The sequence below is a fragment of the Diabrotica virgifera genome, chromosome 2 (assembly GCF_917563875.1).
Source record: "Diabrotica virgifera virgifera chromosome 2, PGI_DIABVI_V3a".
NCBI classification, from domain to species: domain Eukaryota; kingdom Metazoa; phylum Arthropoda; class Insecta; order Coleoptera; family Chrysomelidae; genus Diabrotica; species Diabrotica virgifera.
Genome location: NC_065444.1, coordinates 236,165,995 through 236,188,860, shown reverse-complemented (window position 1 = coordinate 236,188,860; position 22,866 = coordinate 236,165,995). Strand labels below are relative to the sequence as shown.

At 34.1% G+C, this 22,866-nt stretch overlaps 1 protein-coding gene across 2 annotated transcripts in view; it reads left to right on the top strand.

Moving 5' to 3' along the window:
- The window catches only part of LOC114348551 (transcription factor GATA-4-like), a 441,119-nt gene that overhangs the window by 166,353 nt on the left and 251,900 nt on the right, over positions 1–22,866 (top strand). For both annotated transcript variants that reach the window (XM_028299099.2, XM_028299104.2), the window contains exons 2-3: positions 2,317–2,498; positions 8,720–8,970. In XM_028299099.2, the coding sequence (XP_028154900.1) occupies positions 2,317–2,498; positions 8,720–8,970 (433 nt within the window). The remainder of the gene's footprint in view (positions 1–2,316; positions 2,499–8,719; positions 8,971–22,866) is intronic.

Here is a 22,866-nt window from a genome sequence, read left to right as displayed (position 1 = left end):
ATCTATTATCAGAACTATGTCATCCGCGAATCGTAGGTGTGAGAGCCTTTCGCAGTCGACATTGATTCCTTTAGCATCCCACTCTAATTATCCTTGGCTTGATTATCTACAAGGAAATCAATATTACAAGGAACAATAATTATTACCATGGAACTTTTTTAATAATGGCATACGCGGCAGAAACCGCGGCAGAAACACGATCTGATACAGAAAGGACAAAAATAATGCTAGAGACAGCAGAGATGAAAACATTGGCGAAAAATCGATGGTAAGACGCTGTGGGATAGAGCTAGAAATGCAGATATACGAAAGAGATGCAAGGTGAACAACATTAATAACTGGGTGAAAAGCAGAAAAATAGAATGGAACGACCACATAAGCCGAATGACAACAAATAGAGTAGTAAGGACGGCGAGAGACGGTTCCCCAATAGGAAGACGATCAGTGGGAAGACCACGAAAAAGATGGAATGACAACTTACTGGAGGCACATTGAAAAACAGACAGAGTAATGTCTATATAAAAAGAAGAAGAAGAAGAACTTTTTTAAAAAACAGTGAACATTGTTGGCATTCACATCTCATTTCGAAATATTTTCTTCATATGATTATGTTTTAAGATGTGTTGTGGACTGAGCCCTTCATACTCCTTTGTTTCAAAATGTTACAACTAAACGCCGATTCCTTCTAGTTTCACTCGTTAAGCTTTACCACAGCTTTTTAGCAAGCAAAAATACTTTTGAAAGTTCCTCAGTCTCCTTACTGAAGAATTTTGTTATTACTTTTTCTTTAATAATGAGGAACAAACATTAGATTTTTAGTAAAGAAGAATGATACATTTTATTAATTATGTAAACTTTATTTTCAGAAAACTTATTCTTCGCTATGTACAATTTATTTTCATAAAAAAAAACTGTAATATCCTGTCGCAATAACACATCTTAGTAAAGTCAAAAACCCTATTAAAATAAACTTATACAGGCTGTCAAGAAACTTTACCGACAAACAAAGACAGGAGATTCCTCTTGTAATTTTAAGACAATTTACCCAAATTCACCTTGTCCGAAAATGCTTCCTAGGGGAGCTAAAGCTCTTTGAAAATGGTGTCCTGTAATTAGCATTTCTTAAATACCTCCAGAACGCTTCTAGTTAGAAAAACGAAAATTGGTACGCTTATTTATCTTCCAGAGGTTAATTGATTCCATCCATTGCGAATTTATAGTACCGGTCATAGGCGTCCGTTTTGGGTAGGGTAACGGTTATTTTATCGCATAACTTTTTTGTCTTTAAATATTAAGCATTTTTCACGTTGGATTATTAAATTGTGAGGAATTCTAGTACTAAAAGTTACTCGTGATTTAAGTCGGTAGGCCACACCGTTTTCTAGAAAAATCGATTTAAAAATTTTTCGTCTTTTGAATTTGAAAAAAAAATTTTTCAAAAAAAAACGGTGTATTTTACCAACTTAAAGCAAGAGTAACTTTTACTACTAGAATACCTCATAATTTATTAATCTAGTGTCAAAAAGACTTAAAAATTAAAGACAAAAAAGGTATGCGATAAAAATAACCGTTGACCTACCCAAAACTGACGCATATGACCGGTACTGAAAATTCGCAATTAATGAAATCGGTTAATTTTTTAAATATGAATAAACGTTCAAATTTTCAAATCGATTTTTCTAGAAAATGGTGTATCCTATCGACTTAAAACAAGAGTACCTTTCAGTACAAGAATACCTCACAATTTAATAATCCAGAGTAAAAAATGCTTAAAAGTTAAAGACAAAAAAGTTATGCGATAAAGTAACCGTTGCCCTAGCCAAAACGGACGCCTATGACTGGTACTAGAAATTTGCAATAGATGGAATCGATTTATCTCTGAAAGATAAATGCGCATAACAATTTTTGTTTTTCTAAATATAAGCGTTCCGGAGGTATTTAAGAAAAACAGAAAAACTAATTACCAGACGCCATCTACAAAAATAGCTCTAGAGATCTGGAACTTTTTCGGATTAAGTGAATTGGGTTAAATTGTCTTAAAATTATCTGGGGAATCTCATGTATTCGTTTGTAGACACCCGGTAGAGTTTCTGGACACCCTGTATAATTATTCAAAATAATTCGTTTTTTCGGACACCCTGTACTTATAATTATTCAAAACTATTATTTTTATAGAAAAAATTTTTATTATAAAATTATAAACCAGAACAAGATCCGTCCCTGTCGCATGACGCACTCAGTAATTCCATAGCTAATTATTTCAATTGTAAAGTACCCCTGAAAGTAGATCACTAACAATACACTTTTGCTTTGTAGTTGCATATGGAGAAGATCCAAGACAGCAGTATAGCCCCGCCTCGCAAAATGAAGGGGCGGAACCGTCTCCCCACTCCAGAGCAGCCACTCCCCTGGAATGCCTTAGTTATGAAGTTGACCAACAAGACAATTATCCAACGCTAGTCAGATCGGACGGGAGGTATATGCCTTTCACCTTAGAGGTAAGTATTTTAAAAAGAATACAGATCGGCTAGAAATGTTCTCAAAAACATATTTCTTGATAATAAGTAGATAATATATAGGGTGGAAGGCACTTATGGAATAAAATTATTTCTGTCCTTGTTTTAAAAAATTTTACAAAACGCCAAGACCCGTCTGTTTTTAAATATAGATATACGCTTTTTAAACCTAAATTTGAATGTACAGGGTGATTCACGCAAGCCTAGCATAATCCATAAGCTAGTTTTAATGGAACGCCCTGTACAGGGTGTTTCATTAATAATTGTCCATATAGGTAGTAACTGGAGAAACCTTAGCACAAAATACTAAGATTTAACCTAAAACACTTAAATAAAATGTAGTTCCTTACTGAGTTACAGAGTGTTTTATCTAAAAATTTAAAAACTATTTTTGCTCAGCATCTTAAAACTATTCGACGTGTCCTTTTCATACTTGGCAGAAAGTGCGACTACTATACACCCTACTAAATTATGATAAACAAACGTTTCTAGCTACTACCAGAGGCGTACGACAGGGGATGGTGAATGGTTGACCCTTCTCAAATTCTACGCCACTGGAGGAATTACTATTTTAGTGCGATTTTTAGATTCTCCAATACTTTCTACGTAAATAATGTTCTCTTCATTGGTAACGATAAAGTTATTAGTTTTCGAGATATTTGAAGTTAAATATGAAACAGCACAGTTATTTTGATTAATTTATGATATGATTCATATATGATTGAAATTTAAAAAATATTTGTACCCAGTACTTTAAGACTATTTGGCGTATCCTTATCATACTTGGCAGAAAGTGTAAGTAGAGGAAAGGATGCAAATATGGGCTACCCATTTTATTTTTCTTTGTAAAAAAAGAATAAAAATTCTATTTTATTTCCAAAGGTATGCAAGCATACCTACATTTAGTTACTTATAACCTACCCAAAGTGCAAATTGGTTAAAAAATATACAACTGTTTTAAATGTATAAATAATGAAAAATTGTACTTTTGCGCCGTTTGAATAATGATCCTAAATATGGGCTACCCCGAAAAATGTGTCTTAAATTTGTGTGAAATGAGATAAATGCTTGACAAATATATTTTAATATCTAAAATACAAAAAATACATTATAACTCATAGGCTAAAACTATTTGCAAAAGTCACACACATATTCTTCTTTTTCGGCCCCAGCGCACTCGTTATGTGCCCACAAATGGAACAGAAGCACTTGACCCATATTTCACCAAGATTATCCTCTGAAAAAAGTACTTCGCAAAACATACACGTTACGTCAGCTGCGTCTTGTGGAGGCTGTGTGGAAGGAAACTCATTGTAATCGCTTTCATCATCTGCAGGCACATATTCCTCCTCATCCTCGCTACTAGAAACCGATTTCTTTTTTTGGTTCTTTGTGACTTTGGTAAGCTGCTAACGTTTTCCTTTTTTTTTATTTCTTTTCCTTTTCTTTTTTCTTTGCCTTTTCCTACTTCGTTTTGCCTACATTGCTACATTGTTCTAAATATGGGCCACTAGCCCATAATGAAAACAGAGGCATAGCCCATATTGTAAACACGCTTGCTTTGCACAACAAAAGAAGTTATGTCTAAAAGCAGACAATTTGAAGAAAACTCATTAGCATATATCAAAGACTAATAATAGAGCTTCAACGTGACACAGACTTTTTTTTGAAATTCGTGTTTATTTTTAAATACTGGAATTTATCAACTTACCCGAAAAAGTTTTGACACTCGCACCAACCGACAAACAATTATTATAAACTGGGAAATATCTACCACAGTGGTGCCATCGCTACGGTGATAGTTTAACTTCGTCAAATACCATTTGAAATAGTCAAAATGTAGAGATCTGCAACGAATAGCTGTGAAACCCACCTAGCCCATATTACAAGACCAGCCCATATTTACAGCCTTTCCTCTACTGTACACCCTACTAAATTAAGATAAATAAACATTTCTAGCTACTACCAGAGGCGTACGACAGGGTATAGTGGCTGATTGACCCTTCCCAAATTCTGCACCACTGACGAAATTGCTATTTTAGTGTAATTTTTTGATTTTGCAATACTGTTTATGTAAATAATATACTCTTCATTCGTAACGATAAAATGATTAGTTTTCGAGATATTTGAAATTAAAAATGAAGCGACACAATACATTAATCAAAATAACCGTGTCGTTTCATTTTTAACTTCAAAGATCTCGAAAACTAATGACTTTATCGTTACGAATAAATAGTATATTATTTTCATAGAAAGTATTGGAGAATCCAACAATTGAACTAAAACAGCAATTTCGCAAGTGGCGTAGATTTTGGAAGGGGTTAACCATTCACTTTCCCCCGTCGTACGCCTCTGGTAATAGCCAGAAACGTTTATTTAACATAATTTAGTAGTTTGTATAATACCTACCTATACTTCCTACCAAGTATGAAAAGGATAAGTCGAATAGTTTTAAAATGCTGAGCAAAAATAGTTTTTAAATTTTTAGATAAAACACCCTGTAACTCAGTAAGGAACCACATTTTATTTAAGTGTTTTAGGTTAAATCTTCGTATTTTGTGCTAAGGTTTCTCCAGTTACTATATGGACAATTGTTAATGAAACACCCTGTATATTTTTATATTTTTAAAAGCTGCTTAACAACCTGATTTCAACGAACCATATCATTTATGATGTAGTATTATGAATAATACAGGGTGAAATTTTAAAATTATAGTGTGTATGGAAACCAATTATGGAATAAAATTGTTTGTCATTATTTTAGAAAATTATAAAAAGCGCTAGGATATGTCAACTTTTAAATTCAAATATGCACTGTTAAATATACAGGGTGATTCACACGAGTCTAGCATAATCCATGATCTTTAATTTTAATGAAACACCCAACACCCTGTATATTTTTATGCCTTTAGAATCTGCTAAACAACTTCACATCAAAAAAGTGTATTATTTAGGCCGTATTATGAATAATACTAGGTGAAATTTTAAAATTATATATAATTTTCGTCAAGATACACTTTCACGTCACACTTTAAATAATGTCATTATTTTTTAAATTAGCCAAATAAAGACATACATTTTCTAAACTAAGTATAAATCTATTGGGTTTTGTTTTGTAAGTATTTAATCTCTTGACAAAATTTATAAATATACCTAATTTAGAAATTTTACCTTGTATTATTCATAATGGACCCTACATAATACACTTTTTTAAGGTAAGGTCGTGAAGTAGCTTATAAGAACATAAGAATATACCAGAGAAGGTTCCCATTGTTTTCAATCTGGTGGGATGTAGAGTAATATTTTTAATATTATTTTATGTGCTATTACATTAAAAACTTAGTCTTTTGCTACAAAACTTAAAATTTAGTTATATCAATTAGATAGGTAGGAGGTACAAGTTGTAGGTATAGGTATAGTCGGTTCACTGATCCCGGTCTTAACTGTCTATCCGCTGTGAGCTCGTAGGTAGAGGGAATATTTAAAAGTTCGTGAGCGATAGTAGTGACAAATCAGTGAACTTGGTTTGAACACATTTATTAAGTGTGGTGTGAATAGCTCCATATAAAATACATTGCCACTGGAACCGCTGATTAAAATACGGATCCAACACACGGCAAGTGGGAACCTGTAGTACCTACCAGCATCATTGTACCACAGTGGCACGTACATAATGTCAGAAAATGTAGATGGTGAATTTTTAATTGCGGTGGTACAATGTAGACCAACACTCAAAAAAATTTAGTTCGTAATATTGATTAACAGTGATTACTGAATAGTATTTCGTTGTCACAACAATTTAATTTGTTGTTTCAACGAACTTCTAGACATTGACGAATGTATTTGGTTATTGTCACAATGATTGAATAATAATTGTGAGAATAACTAGAGTACATTAATCAATAACACTCAATTTATTCAGCCAATAACTTAGTTTCGTATATTTAATAAATACTGTTAATTCTGGCAGCAACCCAAGTTCTTGATTTCGTAGATGACAAGCAATTACCTTGGTTTATCGTGACAACGTGCAGATCTCATTAAAATAATGTACAAATGTTGTTAATATAGAGTAATATGTGATTATTGAATAGATGTAGATTGATTGTTGTGACAACGAATGCATTAATCAATCTACTACCGCATTTAATACCCACAATCAATGCGTTCATTGTGACAACAATCGTAATTGTTGAGACAATAAATGTTTTGCTTGACCATTTGAAAGTTAACGGCTTTTCCTTATCGTGATACTCCTAGCTTCTCTGTATTACCGAAGTGGCGAATAATAATTGCATTTCGTTTTCAAGTGTAGTCCGTAGTAGAAGGAAGTTTTTGTGTGTCTATTATAGTGAAATTTCGGTCGAATTCTTTTTAAATGTATTCATTTTTTTCGAATCCTGAGAAAACTAATTATTATTTTTGAAAATTTAAATGCAAAATAAAATATTACAGTATTATCGAGGGTCTGAAGTTCCTGAGAACCTCTATAATGATTATTTTAATAAGTCAGAGGGGGGAAAAAGAGAAAATTTAGTATGATTTTTAATTTCAAATAGGCATATCATTCAACAGAAACTTTTTGTTTATTCTAAGGGACTTTCTACCCTCGGTAATAATGTAATATTTTATTCTGCGTTTAAATTTTTCAAAAATACTTATTAGTTTTCTCAGAATTCAAAAAAAATGAATGCGTTTAAAAAGAATTCGATCGAAATTTTGCACCTGCGCTCTCAAAAAGGATTAAAGTGTTATACATTTTTGGAATCACTATTTCAAACGCTTTTAAATAAGCTGTCACATGACGTACTTTCCCATTAAAAAAATCAAAGTTACGCCGCGCCTGTCACCTGAAGGGGGATCGTGTAAAGTTCGAAACATTGATGTTATAATATACTTTGATTATTTTAAAAATCGACCTGTCCGAGCGTTTTGCTTATGTGCTAAAAATAAATAAGTTAATGAGGGGGTGGGGGGAGTGTAACACTTATTCCAGTACACTGTATAAGTGAAATCATATGAAAAATCACACAGTGTAAAGTCCTTTAGGTTAAGGATAAAAAAGGGGGATTTAAAAAATTATTATTAATCAATTAATATCATACATTGGGCTATTGCTTTCAGTAATTATTAATATAAAATACGTTCATAGTAGGAATGAACGAAACTGATTGTAAGAATGAATAGAATTGCTTGTAAGAAAAACCTTATTTATTGTGGGAATGAACGGAATTAATTGTAACAATAAACGGAAATAATTGTAGAAATAAACGAAATACGTTAGGAGAAATAACACTGTTATTGATACAACGAATAGCCTTCGTCGGTCAATTAACGACGTTGTTGTTTCAATAAATATTGTTCGTTGACTCAGTGAACAGAGTTCGTAATATCAATAAATAGTGTTCGTTGACTCAGTGAACAGAGTTCGTAATACCAATAAAGTGATATTATGGTATACATAATGAATATTCATCCATTCAATTAACGTAATACATTGGCTCAACGAACGAAAATAATGAATTGATGAACATCGTTTTGTTGTCTCAATAAATCCAAGAATTGGACAGATTTTAAGTATTGCGTTTGTTGTCGGAATTAACATTTTTATTGATATTACGTACCTTTTTCGTTGAGTGAATGTTTTGGGATAAAACTCTGGATGTACCTATATATAGACAGAAATGCGACAAGGAATACATGGCATGACATTTTAATGATTACATTCATTGTACGCCCTGTTCTCTGTGCGACAATAAGATGAATACTGCCGTAACGTGTGAAAGCAAGATGAGAATGAAAAACCTTGCCTCTTGCCTCTTGTCTTAAGACCAAAGTCGTATTGTGTGAAAGGAGCGCTACCTACTCACTAAAACCTATAAAAATCGTGCAAGCCATTTCCGAGATAATTAAGGGTGTGCTCACTACGGAGACCAAAGGATTGTATCCTCGCTCCGACCCTCGCTCCCTGGTATTTATATTCGTGAATTCTAGCATATAAAATAATGTATTTATTTTAAATGCGAGATTTCACGATTATAAATACCAGGGAGCGAGGGTCGGAGCGAGAATACAATCCTTTGGTCTTCGTAGTGAGCCACCGTAAGGCGTTCCATATTATACAAAACTAACTCTGTATAAGCACCTACTTTATGTTTGTTGTTGCTTTCTGAGCTGTTCCTTATCAGTTTATTTTTGTTAAGGTTCCACTAGAAGAGGCTAATGGCACCGAGTACTTACAACTGGGACCTACAGCAATTGCGAACGGTTCCCCAACACAAGGAAGCGGTGGCAGTCCTAGTCCTGGCTCTCCAAGAGTTTACAGTCTTTCCGCCATACATTCGGGAGATGAGCATCAGTCCACCATTGAAGGATCTCAGCTAACTCAACTCACAAGCCATATCAGCTACACTGGCGTTGGCATAAGTTCTCCAAATTCTGCAAACATATCTAGGTAAGTGCATATTAATATTTCGATATACTTATGTATGTATTCGTAAAGATTGGCTGGTTAAATCTATGCCTACTCGTTATAAAATCGAGAATGCAACCATTTGGTTAGGTTTTAAGTTAAGGCTCTTCGTCCATCTCTGCAACGCAACGACGGTAAAAATTCGATATCAGAGTGTTATATTGACAAAAATTAAAATGTCTTCTAAAAATGGACAATGCAGCCAGAGGGCCCCCGCAGGGGCTCCAGTTTGGTTGGCCGCGCATTGTAACGAGGTCAAATAAACTCTTTAAAGTACTTTCAGTCAAGTTCTACTTCGAGTTATCCGATTGTAATAAGTACCTAAACGGAATATTAATTCTAACAACTCGATCGATTTTAACCTGTTTCACCTGCACCATTATAAAATTTTTTGTCTCAAAATCTCTCCTCCATGAAATCATCTCATTTTCTTTGCTTTCAAACCACAAAGATCTTTTAAGTGGCTTCTTATAATTTATTTGCAGTCTTCGAAGTTCTGTACTTGTTGGAATTTGTTTTTTAAGATTTTAATCAAAGGTACCGGATGTCGTTTTCTAATATCACCGCCAAATTGTATTCTGCTCTTATTAGAACTGTATACAGTTACTTCTCGACGGTCTCCTCCTTTTTGACATTTTCCTATCTCTTTCTATTTTTCTTTCCACTTTTTCCATATCGAATTTTAACGTATTCTCGAATTTTTCTTCTATTTTTTCAATCTTCTGTATCTTCTCAGCAATCTAGTTTACCTCTTTCTGCATTTTCTCTAAATAAACCTTCATATCTTCATATTTTTCTGGTGCACACTCCCAACGAACAGTATCGTTCGTTGGGAGGCACTGATGAAGGCCTCATGTGTACCAATCTGAAAGATGTTACTCGAAAGTGACTCTAAAACCTGTCAATCCAACACGCTGGGCTGAAAGATTTGATGCAGTCAGTGCACTGAAACACAGATTTTGGCACCCCTTGGTAACTGGCCCCAGATCACGTTTGTCCCGGGGCCCCCAACATCGTACTTACGCCCCTGAATGCAGCATTCGTTTACAAATTTTTGCATTTTGCCACAAATGAAGTTAGTGGAGTCACTGAAGGTGGATATGAGCTATTACCTCCGATTTCGTTGAACCTCCATCGATTTTGCATGAAAACTGGTGAGTGGTTAGAGGATATCTCCAGGAACAAAGGTGAGAGATGGGGGGTTACCCCCCTTCCGTTGGGGTGTAAACCCCCGAGACCCCTTGGTAACTGGCCCCAGATCACGTTTGCCCCGGGGCCCCCAACATCGTACTTACGCCCCTGAATGCAGCATTCGTTTACAAATTTTTTGCATTTTGCCATAACTTTGCATAAGCAAAGTTAGTGGAGTCACTGAAGGTGGATATGAGCTATTACCTCCGATTTCGTTGAACCTCCATCGATTTTGCATGAAAATTGGTGAGTAGTTAGAGGATATCTCTAGGAACAAAGGTGACATGGTGCCAACTTGCGCTTTTACCCTGGGGGTGGATGCCACCCCTTCTCGGGGGTGAAAATTATTTTATTAGAAATAACCCCATAATTCGATAGAGGGACAAATTTCAAGTAAAATTTGTTATATAAAGTTATTGAAATAAATCAAAACTCTTTAAGTTATTAAAGATCAAAGATTTTAATTTTTCTTGAGAAAAATGCATGTTTTTAACTAATTTTTCATCAGTTTTACACTTTAAAGTGTAAGTTTTCACAAAAGAGTTATTATCAAAATTGAAGCTAATACAAAATGAAGTAAACTTCGTACTACAAAAACCTTTTAATGTCAACTAAAAGTGAATTATAGGTAATAGAATGTATATTTTTTCGGCGAGTAAAAAACTAATTATTTATATGGGAAATAAGCCACAATTAAAATGAAAAAAATAATTTTATTAACGTTTCGTATTTAATAATTTAATTTCGATAGTATCACGACGTTTTTCCTGGTTTTCCCTCGTGATTTACTATGAGATATTCTTGAGTTGGGGTTGATTTCATGTAATCGAATGAACTATCTTTCAATAAAGTCGTCCCAGGAACGCAACTCATAAATATTGGCAATATCATTTTAAAGTCTTCTACTTTAAAATGTATCATATGTATCTTAATTGCCGATATAAATGAGTCAAATTAAATAAATTATTAGAAGAATTTTTTTTTTACTAAGCAACAACATTTTTGTTTCCATTAGTAGTATTTTGTATTTTGACAACGGCACCCGATTTGGGCGTCGAAACGTTAATAAAATTATTTTTTTCATTTTAATTGTGGCTTATTTCCCATATAAATAATTAATCATAAAAATGCCACAAGGAAATAGCTTCAGAACAACAATGAGTAAAAAACTCTTAAGTATTCAAGCTGAAATAACGGGACATTGATGCATTTTATAACATAAACTTATTAAACATTTGTCAAAGTACTTAAAAATATCTATCAAATGAGCCCCCGAACATGTTGATAGCGTTAAAATTTATGCTCCAAATTTTTTTCAAAATTTATCTTTTAAAATTTTTTTCATAAAATGTTATTGTTTTTTTATAACTCCGTTCGTGTTTACGATATCAGGTTCATCTAAAACTGTTTGAAAACTAATTCCAAGCGCTATTTAAGCACGTTGAACCTAATCTTTTAAACCCCTTACTTTTTTAAAAATAAAAGAGAGGACCGGTCCCGGTTGCATGGTTCCCACAGCAAAATTTAAGATTTAAACTTTTTTATCTCGGTTGTTTTTTACCCTATAGAAATAGTAAAACAGGTAAAATATTTGGCACAGAAAAAACTAAAATTTGGTTATATATAATTTTTTACGTATATTGAATATTTTTGGAGAATTATTAAAAGAATATTTATAAGAAAATGAGAATTACAATAATTTTAAAAATTATGATTTTTTTAAATTATAGGTATCTTTTTTTCAAAAATATGCATTCTAAACCGGTCAAAATTATCGAAAACATTACTTATGCTAATATAAAGAAGTTCTTTTAACGATTACTATAAATTTTAATTTTTGTGGAAATGGCGTATGTTTTATTTTTCATTTTTTCCTAAAAAAATCGAAACGGTTCTTTTATTTTCATTATAACTTACTTAATTTTGACGCTATTACCTTGTTCTGAAGCTTATTTGATAGGTATTCCGAAGTACTTTGACAAATGTTTAGCAGGAATATTTTATACATTGCATCGTTTTCCCGTTATTTAAGCTTGAATATGTACTTAGATTTGAGTACTCGCCGAAAAAAATACACATTCAATTGCCAATAACTCACTTTGAACTAACATTAGTTTAGTTCTTTATGTGAGAAATGTATTCAATTTTTTATTATCTTTAATTTCAGTAATAACAACTTTTTTGTAAAAGCTTATAGTTTTTTATTTATACGTGAAAAACCGATTTAAAACATGCATTTTTTTACGAAAAAATAAAATCTTTGGTCTTTAATAACTCAAAAGTGTTGATTTATTTTAATAACTTTATATATCAAATTTTGCTTATAATTTGTCCCTCTGTCGACTTATGGTATTATTTTTAATAAAATAATTTTCACCGCTGAGAAGGGGTGGCATCCACCCCCAGGGTAAAAGCGTAAGTTGGCATCATGTCACCTTTGTTCCTTGAGGTATCCTCTAATTACTCACCAATTTTCATGAAAATCGATGGAGGTTCAACGAAATCGGAGGTGAAAACCTTCAGTGACTGCACTAAGTCAATTTCTACGATAAAGCTTTCTTTAGATAAAGATTTCTACGAAATCAATACACGTTGCGCGAGAACAGCTTATAGGGACTTACTACACTTGCGACAAATTACAAAAGTACAAAAATATGAAATCTGCATTCTTCATCTTTAAAACCCATTTTGATTTTTGTCAATAGGATACTGATCAAAAGATATTGTTGCAATTCTAGATGGGTTCAGGGATAAAGAGAATTGTTACTCTGTTTTAACAAGTTTATTAAAATTCCTAATAAACTAAAGTACAAAAATAAGTCCTCCAAAATTCAAACGTGACAAAAACAATTATTATGACAAAACTTCTAAATTGATTCCTTATTAGTCTGACTTACTCCATCTACTTACACCTATGCTAGGTGATTTATAACACCGCCCCCTTCTTTCAGGCTGTTCGCCCCGAACAGTACCTAAATGGACCAGGTCGGTGGATTCTGCCCTTCATAAGGACACAGTCTCTCTAGGTGGACGACCTTCGGCTTACTTCGTGGCGTCAGTTGCACCCTATACACAAGGTCGTTTATCTTCTTAATGACCAGGTACGGTCCCTCCCAGGGCCGCTGCAACTTGGGACTTAGACCTTTCCTTCTCGTTGGTTGGTAGAGCCAAACTGCATCACCTTCCTTGAAACTAACAGGTGTGGATTTCTTATCGAACCTAACCTTCATCCGGTCACTGGTGAGTTGTAGCTTGTTTCTGGCGAAATCGTGGACCTTAACCAGTCGATCCTTTAGACCGCTGACATACTCGGGAAGTGTCTCTTGACCCGCCTCTCCGTCTGGTACATTACTATGTAGGAGATCGATGGGAAGCCTCATCTCTCGACCAGTTAACAGCATTGCTGGAGTGTAACCAGTTGCATCATGTTGGGAACTTCGGTATGCTAGCAGAAACAGAGGCACCAGTTTGTCCCAGTCTCTCTGGTTTTCGTCTACAAACAGGGACAGGTAGTTGTTGATGGTCCGGTTATGTCTTTCTACCATGCCGTCGGATTGAGGATGGAGCGGTGTTGTTCTGGTCTTCTTAATTCCTAACAAAGCCATCATGGTCTTCCAAACTGCCGATTCGAAGTTGCGCCCCTGGTCAGAATGAAGCAGAAGTGGAACACCATGTCGGGAAACGACATTCTCCAGCAGGGCTTCACCAACTGTGACTGCTTCTTGGTTGGGTAGTGCAACTACTTCAGGCCATTTGGAAAAATAATCCATAGCAACCATCAAATATTTGTTTCCTGATGCTGTCTCTGGAAATGGTCCCAAAATGTCTACAGCAACTCGTTCCCATGGAGTTCCAGTAATATATTGTTGGAGTTTTCCCCTAAGTCTTGTTTTGGGTCCTTTCTTGGATGCACACAGGTCACATCGTTTACACCATTCTTCCACATCTTGCCGACAATGAACCCAATAATATCTCTCACGGACTCTGGCCAGAGTCCTATTGATTCCAAAATGTCCGCCGGAGCGACTATCGTGAAGTTCTGCAAGCACGTCCTTAACACATGACCTTGGGAGAACAACTTGGGGCACTGTTATTGTTCCATCTGGACTCTCCCATTTACGAGTGATGATGTCATCTCGTAGACACAGGGAGTCCCACTGAAGCCAATAGCCCTTAACTGCTTGCCCATATTTTGCAATCTCCTGCCACTGTGGTCTAGCTCCGTGGTCCAGCCACTCCCGAACTATTTTTAGATCTGTATCTTCCTTTTGTTCAGCCTGAAGGTTTTCTAGAGCTTCTTCGTCATTTCTATCCTCTATGGTTCTCAACTGTAGAATCTGGCCATCTCGTTCTTCTTGGCGGTCGCAGAATCGACAGTTCCTCCCGTTGCATGGTCTTCTCGAGAGACCGTCGGCATTCCCATGACTTCTACCCGCTCTGTGACGAATTTCAAAATCATAAGTCTGTAGTTTCTCCAGCCACCGAGCTATCTGACCTTCAGGTGTCTTGAAATTGAGAAGCCATTGCAAGGCAGAATGATCGGTTCTTATCAAGAATTTTCTGCCATAGAGGAACGAATGGTAGTGTTCTACTGCTTTGACGACTGCCAATAACTCCTTTCTGGTGACACAGTAGTTTCTTTCTGCTTTTCCCAAAGTTTTGCTGAAGTATCCTATGACGCGTTCCTCGCCCTCTTGTACTTGGGAAAGCACCGCCCCGATACCATTTTGAGAAGCATCTGTATCAAGCACGAAAAGACCCTGTTCTTTCGGATATGCCAGGATTGGAGCCGTAGTCAATTTATGCTTGAGTGTGGTGAAGGCAAGCTGGCACTCTGGTGTCCAGTCAAATGACAGTTTTCTCTCAGTCATCTACACGAATAATATCGAAATCCCACTTCTGACACCAATTGTTGCAATTCTAGATGGGTTCAGGGATAAAGAGAATTGTTACTCTGTTTTAACAAGTTTATTAAAATTCCTAATAAACTAAAGTACAAAAATAAGTCCTCCAAAATTCAAACGTGACAAAAACAATTATTATGACAAAACTTCTAAATTGACAAATATATCTGTCAGATTCCTTATTAGTCTGACTTACTCCATCTACTTACACCTATGCTAGGTGATTTATAACAATATCGAATTTTTGCAGTAGAGTTGATACAAATTTTATTTAAAAAAATTGATTTCGCTCGCGTAACTGACCTTAAAAAACGGCGGTCCCTTCAAGCGTTGTTTCTGAAGAAACGGTTCATTCTACGTAAAAAGTGCTTATAAACATCTTTATTCAAACTGGTCTCAGCTACATATTTTCTTGTTTGAAACATTTTTTTCTACGGCGTACAGGTTCTTGTTAAATCGATGTTTCCCATGTCCCCCCCTTTACGAGGGGGGTTTCAGGGTGAAGCCAGTGGCTAGCAGTGGTAAACTTTTTTGCATCTTTTTGGGGTCCCAAAATTGACATTTTCAACAACATTCAGCTTGTTCAGTGACGACTGGTTTGGTTTAAGTAATCAAGGTCTAGGTAAAATTAATATTTAATAAATAATTTTTTATGATAGTAAAATAAATCATTAATTTTAGTTTCATTGTTTCCTATAAAATTATTATTTGGTAGAGAAACGGCGAAACCCAAGCGACTCCATTTTCAAACAAATAAATATTTAAAAATAAAATCTTTGGATTTCTTAATTCGGAAACCAGTGTTGCCAATCGCATTTCTCTAGATTATCCGATGATCGCTCGAAAAATATCCGATTTGTCACGAAAAGGTACGCTAGGTCAAAAATTATTCTGTTATTAAAATCAATGTTGCCAATATTATTCTTTTACTCCCTCTTAACAACCATCAAATAACAAAATCCGTTGTTCGTACGCCAATCAGTTGATTGTAATCAATTATCATTATGATAATTAACATAATTAATTGATTGATTAATTATTAATTATCAATTAATCTCATAATTGTAATCAATTATGCTTTCAGCAACCCAATCAAAGTTGACATTGACAGTAATTAAATATTTGATAATGATCAGTTGATTCCATTTCTGATTAGCGTTCGAACAACCGGCCCTTTAATCTACTGGATTCTCTGTTTCACAGTTTAAAAATTTTCGTTTATAGATGAAAATCTCGTATCCTAGCTGATTACCTAATTCATGTATGTAATAGCTATTTGTATAACAAGGGAGGGCTACTTTTCCTCCCGAGAATGAAGCTTACTGCCCGACGCGTAGCGGAGGGCAGTAATCATTCAAGGGAGGAAAAGGCACTTGACTCCCATGTTATACATATGGTTTTTCCACGTTCGTCAGATTAATAACAAGTAATTTTTCATTTTTACTTAATTTATTTATGTAACTAACCAACAAAATTTATTAAAACTAAAACTTAACAAGTAGGTACAATATAACTGTCAACTGTCAAATATAAGTCAAATTATTAATGTAAACATTGTTAAATCAAGACTGAAGGATTGAAAAGAGAAGACAAAGTAGAAATGTGGAAGAAAAGTGGATCAGATTTAAGGCAATACTATTAGAAACAGCAGGGCAAGTTTGCGGGTATACCAGAAGAAATAATCATAAAAAGCAGACAAGCTGGTGGAACAACGATATTAAAAAAGAAGTCAGAGAAAAGAAAAGGCTATGGAAAATGGACATACAAAAAAGAAATCAAGAGGCATACGATAAATACAAGGAACAGCGCAACAAAGTTAAAGTAAGGATAAAACAAGAAAAGCAGAACGCCTGGGAAGAATTTGGAAGAACTATGGAAGAAAATAGTACCCAAAATACAAAATTATTTTATAGAGTATTAAAGAATATGAGAAGTAAAACGGAAATTAAACTACAGCAGATAAAAGATAGAAACGGAAATGTAATAACTGAGGATGAGCCCATTATAGAAAGGTGGAGAGAGTATTTCATGGAACTTTTAAACAATGAAAATACAACAGCAGAGAATCGCACACAGATAACAGATGAAACACCTGAAAGAGGGCAAGAAGACGTTTATGAAACTAAAATAAAGATGGAAGAAGTTGAAGATGCACTATAAAAACTAAAAGTTGGTAAAGCAGCAGGGATCGACGGAATAGATGCTGAATTATTGAAATATCTTGGACAACAGGGTAAACAAGAATTACATGACCTACTAAATTTAGCGTGGACAAACAAAAAAATCCCAGAGGATTGGAACATTTCAATAATACTGCCTATACACAAAAAGGGAGACACGAAAGAGTGCAGTAATTATAGGGGTATATCACTTCTCTGCTCAGCGTTGAAAATCTACGAAATTATCCTAGAAAAGAAACTACGAGAAATAGTTGAGCCTCGACTGGCGGATATACAAAGTGGATTTAGACCATCACACAGCGTACAAGATCATATATTCACACTACAGCAAATTACTGAAAAAACACTGTTAAAAAACGATACACTGTACCTGGCGTTTTTAGATATGAAAAAGGCGTTTGACATGGTCAATAGAGAAGGAATATGGCAAAGCCTGATAAACAAGGAAGTAGATGAAGAACTTGTAAGTGTAATAAAGAGTTTGTATGTCAACACAAAAAACCAGGTCAGGACAAGTAACTTAATCTCCGGCGAATTTTCTAATAACGACGGGGTTAGACAAGGTGGAGTGTTGAGCCCACTGTTATTTATTTCCGTTATGGATGAAGTTATTAAAAAGTGTTGGAAAAAAACTAAAAAATGCGCTATAGGGTATAGAAATTTGCAAAAAATAAAAATTGAAGCCTGTGCATTTGCTGATGACATTGTATTAGTTGCAAGAACTGAAAAGGCTCTCGCAGATAACATTAGAATCTGGGCTGAAGAACTAAAAAACTACAACTTAATAATAAATATGGAGAAAACTAAAGTAATGACCATAGCCAACAAAGAAGCAACTGTAAATATTGAAATCGAAGGGCAAAAAATCGAGCAAGTAGACCTCTTTAAGTATTTGGGAATAATGTTAAACAACAAAGGTACACAAGAAGATGAAATTGGAAACAGAATAAAATTGGCAACGAGAACTTATTATTCACTGTATAAAAATTTCCTAAACAAAAAAGAAATATCGAGGAAAACCAAAATGACAGTATATAAAACTGTATATATGCCAATTACAGTATATGGGGCAGAAAACTGGGTACTTAATGACAGACAAAGAAAAAGATTACAAGCTACAGAAATGAGATACTTAAGAAAAGTGGTGGGAGCAAGAAGATTAGACAAAAGAAGAAACGAAGATATAAGACATGAATTACAGGTAAAATCGCTCAACGAAAAAGTTGAAAAGAAGTTAAAATGGGCTGGACACATGATAAGAATGAGTGGTGAGAGACAAGTGAAAATGACATGGGAGGCCAAAGCAGTGGGTAAAAGCAGGAGGGGCAGACCAAGGAAAAGCTGGAACACTAGTGTAAACGAAATACTCAAGAAACGAGGAACATCGTGGCAAGAAGCAAAAGTTTTAGCAGCAGATAGGAAGAAGTGGCGTAAATTTGCAGAGAGTATTATATAAAGGAGGAATCCTCGACACCTAATGGTAAAAGAGGCAACCGATTATGTATGTATGTATGTATGTTAAATCAAAATAACAATTTACTCTTTTTACCATTCTGCAAAATACAGGGTGTTTTATAAATAAACGTTAAAATGTATAGATACTTACGTAATAGAAAATAGATATTGGTCAATAAGCAAAATTTCATGAATGAAATACCATGACGTCACTTTTACTTTTGCTCCCTCACTTTTACTTTTCCTCCCTAGGGAGCAAAAGTACAACTTTGCAACTTTTAAAATCAGGTCCGGAAAAGTATACTTTCAGTAGAGGTAGGTGGAAAATACTATTTACTTACTATTATTATATTATTCGTATTTTGTATTATCGTAAGTGTTAAATTCTAAATAAATAAATAAATCTAAATATTTCATTATTTGGATCGTTATTTTTATTATAATTATTAAGTAAAAAAAACACTTTTAAAGATTATTTTATTAAAACGTAATAACTACCTAAACCTAGGTACTAGAAAAATAAATAATAAATAATTCAATACCTACGGTTTAACCTGGCGGTTATAACCGGTCAAAAAAACCGGTTGTTCCAAAAACCGGTGTTCGGTTTTTATAGACATAGCCTATGCACAATAGGTTCCAGTCAGCTTAAAATTTCTCATTTACGAGCGTGGGGCGAAAAAATTTTCTATTTTTTCTCTGAATTCAGTATTTTTCCACTTATTTGGGTTTTAACCGGTTGTTACTTTAAAAAGAGAAAACCGGTTATAACCGGGACAAAAAACAACCGGAAAAACCGATTATATCAGAGAAAAAAACCGGTTTTAGGTTATAACCGGTAGGTTTTTCCCATCCCTAGACTGCACTACATAAAATGAAAATAAAACTAAATCGTGCGTGAATTAGCTTTGATAAGTTTAAAGACTAAAAACTAATAACTCATAAATAACATCGGACGGCAGACGGTGGATTAGTATACCTTAACCCGCCGTTACACGCGTCTTCTACTGTAACGTGGTTGCACGCGTATGAGCGTCGCCCTCACCTACATAAATTCGACTTATTTCGAGGAAGAATGAATGTCAACATGTATAAATATAAAATGGGTTGTACTCACATATTATAGAAAGTCTCGTAAACCAATTTTTTTATTAATTTAACAAAACAAAAGTAAAAATAATATACATAGATCAAAAGCAAGTTTTCTTAATTTTCAATTTCAGCAAGCCACTGAAGAAATTAACGTTCTTTACGCGAATTCATTTTACTAAAAATACAAATTAAAATTAACAACTGTTCTGAAGCTATTTCTTTGTGGCATTTATGTAATTAACTATTAATATTTTCTATTTTGATAACGACGTCCGAGGTGGAATTCGAAACGTCAATTAAATCAATTTTTCAAGTTAAATTGTGGCTTATTTCCCAATTAGAATAGGTAAATTTAAAAATGGGTTCTTAACCAGTGGCGCACCTAGAATTTTCCCCTGGGGGGGGGTCTTGCTTGGGCACCGAAAGTTTTTTGTATTATTTGTGAAAGACAAGTTACATTTTCCTACTTTCTTTTATATATATTTCTATATGCTCTGGGTGGGATTTTAACCCCCAAACCCCCGCTCGGTGTGCCACTGTTCCTAACCTAATCCAAACAATAATATTTTAATTAAACCTACCTAAATATTAAATAAACACCTAAAAGTTTCTTTGAGATAACAGAAACGTGATTTCACCGTGATTGCACGAGCAGTGAGGAATTCCCTCACTTGAAGAGGGATGTCTCTTCTTTCAACTATTAAATACACAGCACACTGACCGCCTGAAATATTTTATAACTTTTTCATACCCTCTCATGAACCATGCTAAAGGCATTCCTGGGTGCTTAAGGTTATCGTATTAGTTTACACAATTTTATTGGTTATAAACAAATATGGTGAGGGATTCCCTCATAGCGCGTGTAATGGCGGGTTAAGTGGACGCACTTGTGCATTTAAATTCTAAACAAAAGAATTGGCACATATGTCCCTTTTGTCAAAAGATGAAAAGTATCGGATGTCACTAACATTCATCCGATATAAAAATTTGGGTGGAACCAAAATTAATGTGTTGTTGGTGTTGGGAATATATGGATGAGAAAGTTTTAGTAGATTGTAGATACACTGAAAAATATACGCAAATATCCGATTTATTTAAAGATACGAAGAAGATACGACAACTCTCAAAAAGGTACGCAAATCGGATAATTATCCGCAGATTGGCAACACTGTCGGAAACAGATTCTCTCTTAAGTATACCTATTCCCCATCCTTCTCAAATTTGCAAGGAATAAAGGGTGTGTTATGTTGGTATTGTTACGTTGTTAGATTGCCATGATAATCTTGCGGGGGTTGAATGTCGAGTTGAAACACTGACTCTAACTTTATAACTTTCAAGATAACTTTATAAATCAACATAAGGTTACTAAGATGTTGTTTCGCGGGGAAGTCCTTTAGGACACCCTTCTCGCAGGACGGCTCACTAGCATAGTAACGATTTGAATAATAACAATCCTACAAAATCATATCTCAATCCCTTTGTGGGCTATTTATATCTCCTTATAATTTGAACTTTGAAAAGTAAAACTATACGTGATCGTCTACGAGGTTATACAAACAAAACTGTCTTAATCAGCCTTCGTTTTGTTTGCATATTTAGAAACAATATCTTTTGTAACAACTGAAATTATTTAAAATTATATACATCTTTTGATACATATTATATTATACAGTAAGGAGTTTTTCCCTTACTGTACAGGTGATGAATGCAGAGACATGGGGAGTCTATATAGGGTGAGGCAGATAACTGGCCTATTAGAAATATCTCGAGAACTAAAGGCAACAGAATCATGAAAATTGGAATGAAGGGGTTTTGAAGGATGATCTATTAAATGAAAATATTTTCATCACTTTGCCACTTCCGGTTATACCGGAAGTTGCTTATAACTTCGTTTTTTTAAATGGGACACCCTGTATATTTTTACATTTTTGGATTCTCTTCGATGTCTTCTTTCTTAAAATATAAGGTTTTGTAATATTATACAGGGTATTTTAAAAGATAATTACGTTTTTTTATTAATTTCGTAGCAACATTCACACCCTGTAGAATTGTAGTAGTTTGACATCTAAAACTCTACTTACGTTCAAATGATTTTTATTATACTCTACTATTGTTAAGATCATTAGTATAGCTAAATTTTTAATTTTAGTATACAGGGTTTGTCGAAACTCGGAATGAGTATTTTCTGAGTTTTCTTAAATGGAACACCCTGTATTTCAGTATTGTAATGAAATGATATTTTATGGTACTTTTTTATTTCTTAAGCATTCCCTATACCTAACTGCTTTAATTTGTGCTTAATTGTTAATCGCACCAACAATCTTAACTAAGTAGGTATTTCGATAGCTAAACCATTATTGGTAATTTTAAGGACCAGTCTGGATTAATATGTATTTATTTCTGAAAAATTATCTGGGATTGAGTATTTTCACGGCCAACCTAATAAAATTTTACGTATTTTTTGTTGCAATTAATGTTTAGCTTGAATCACCAATAACTCACAAATTAAAGCAGTTAGGTATAGGGAATGCTTAAGAAATAAAAAAGTACTATAAAATATCATTTCACTACAATACAAAAATACAGGGTGTTCCATTTAAGAAAACTCAGAAAATACTCATTCCGAGTTTCGACCAACCCTATATACTAAAATTAAAAATTTAGCTATACTAATGATTCTTTACAATAGTAGAGTATATTAAAAATAATTTGAACGTAAGTAGAGTTTTAGATGTCAAACTACTACAATTCTACAGGGTGTGAATGTTGCTACGAAATTAATAAAAAAACGTAATTATCTTTTAAAATACCCTGTATAATATTACAAAACCTTATATTCTAAGAAAGAAGACATCGAAGAGACTCCAAAAATGTAAAAATATACAGGGTGTCCCATTAAAAAAAACGAAGTTATAAGCAACTTCCGGTATAACCGGAAGTTGCAAAGAGATGAAAATATTTTCATTTAATACCGCTTCAATACTTCAAAACCGCTTCAATCTAATTTTCATGATTCTGTTGCCTTTAGTTCTCGAGATATTTCTAGTAGGCCAGTT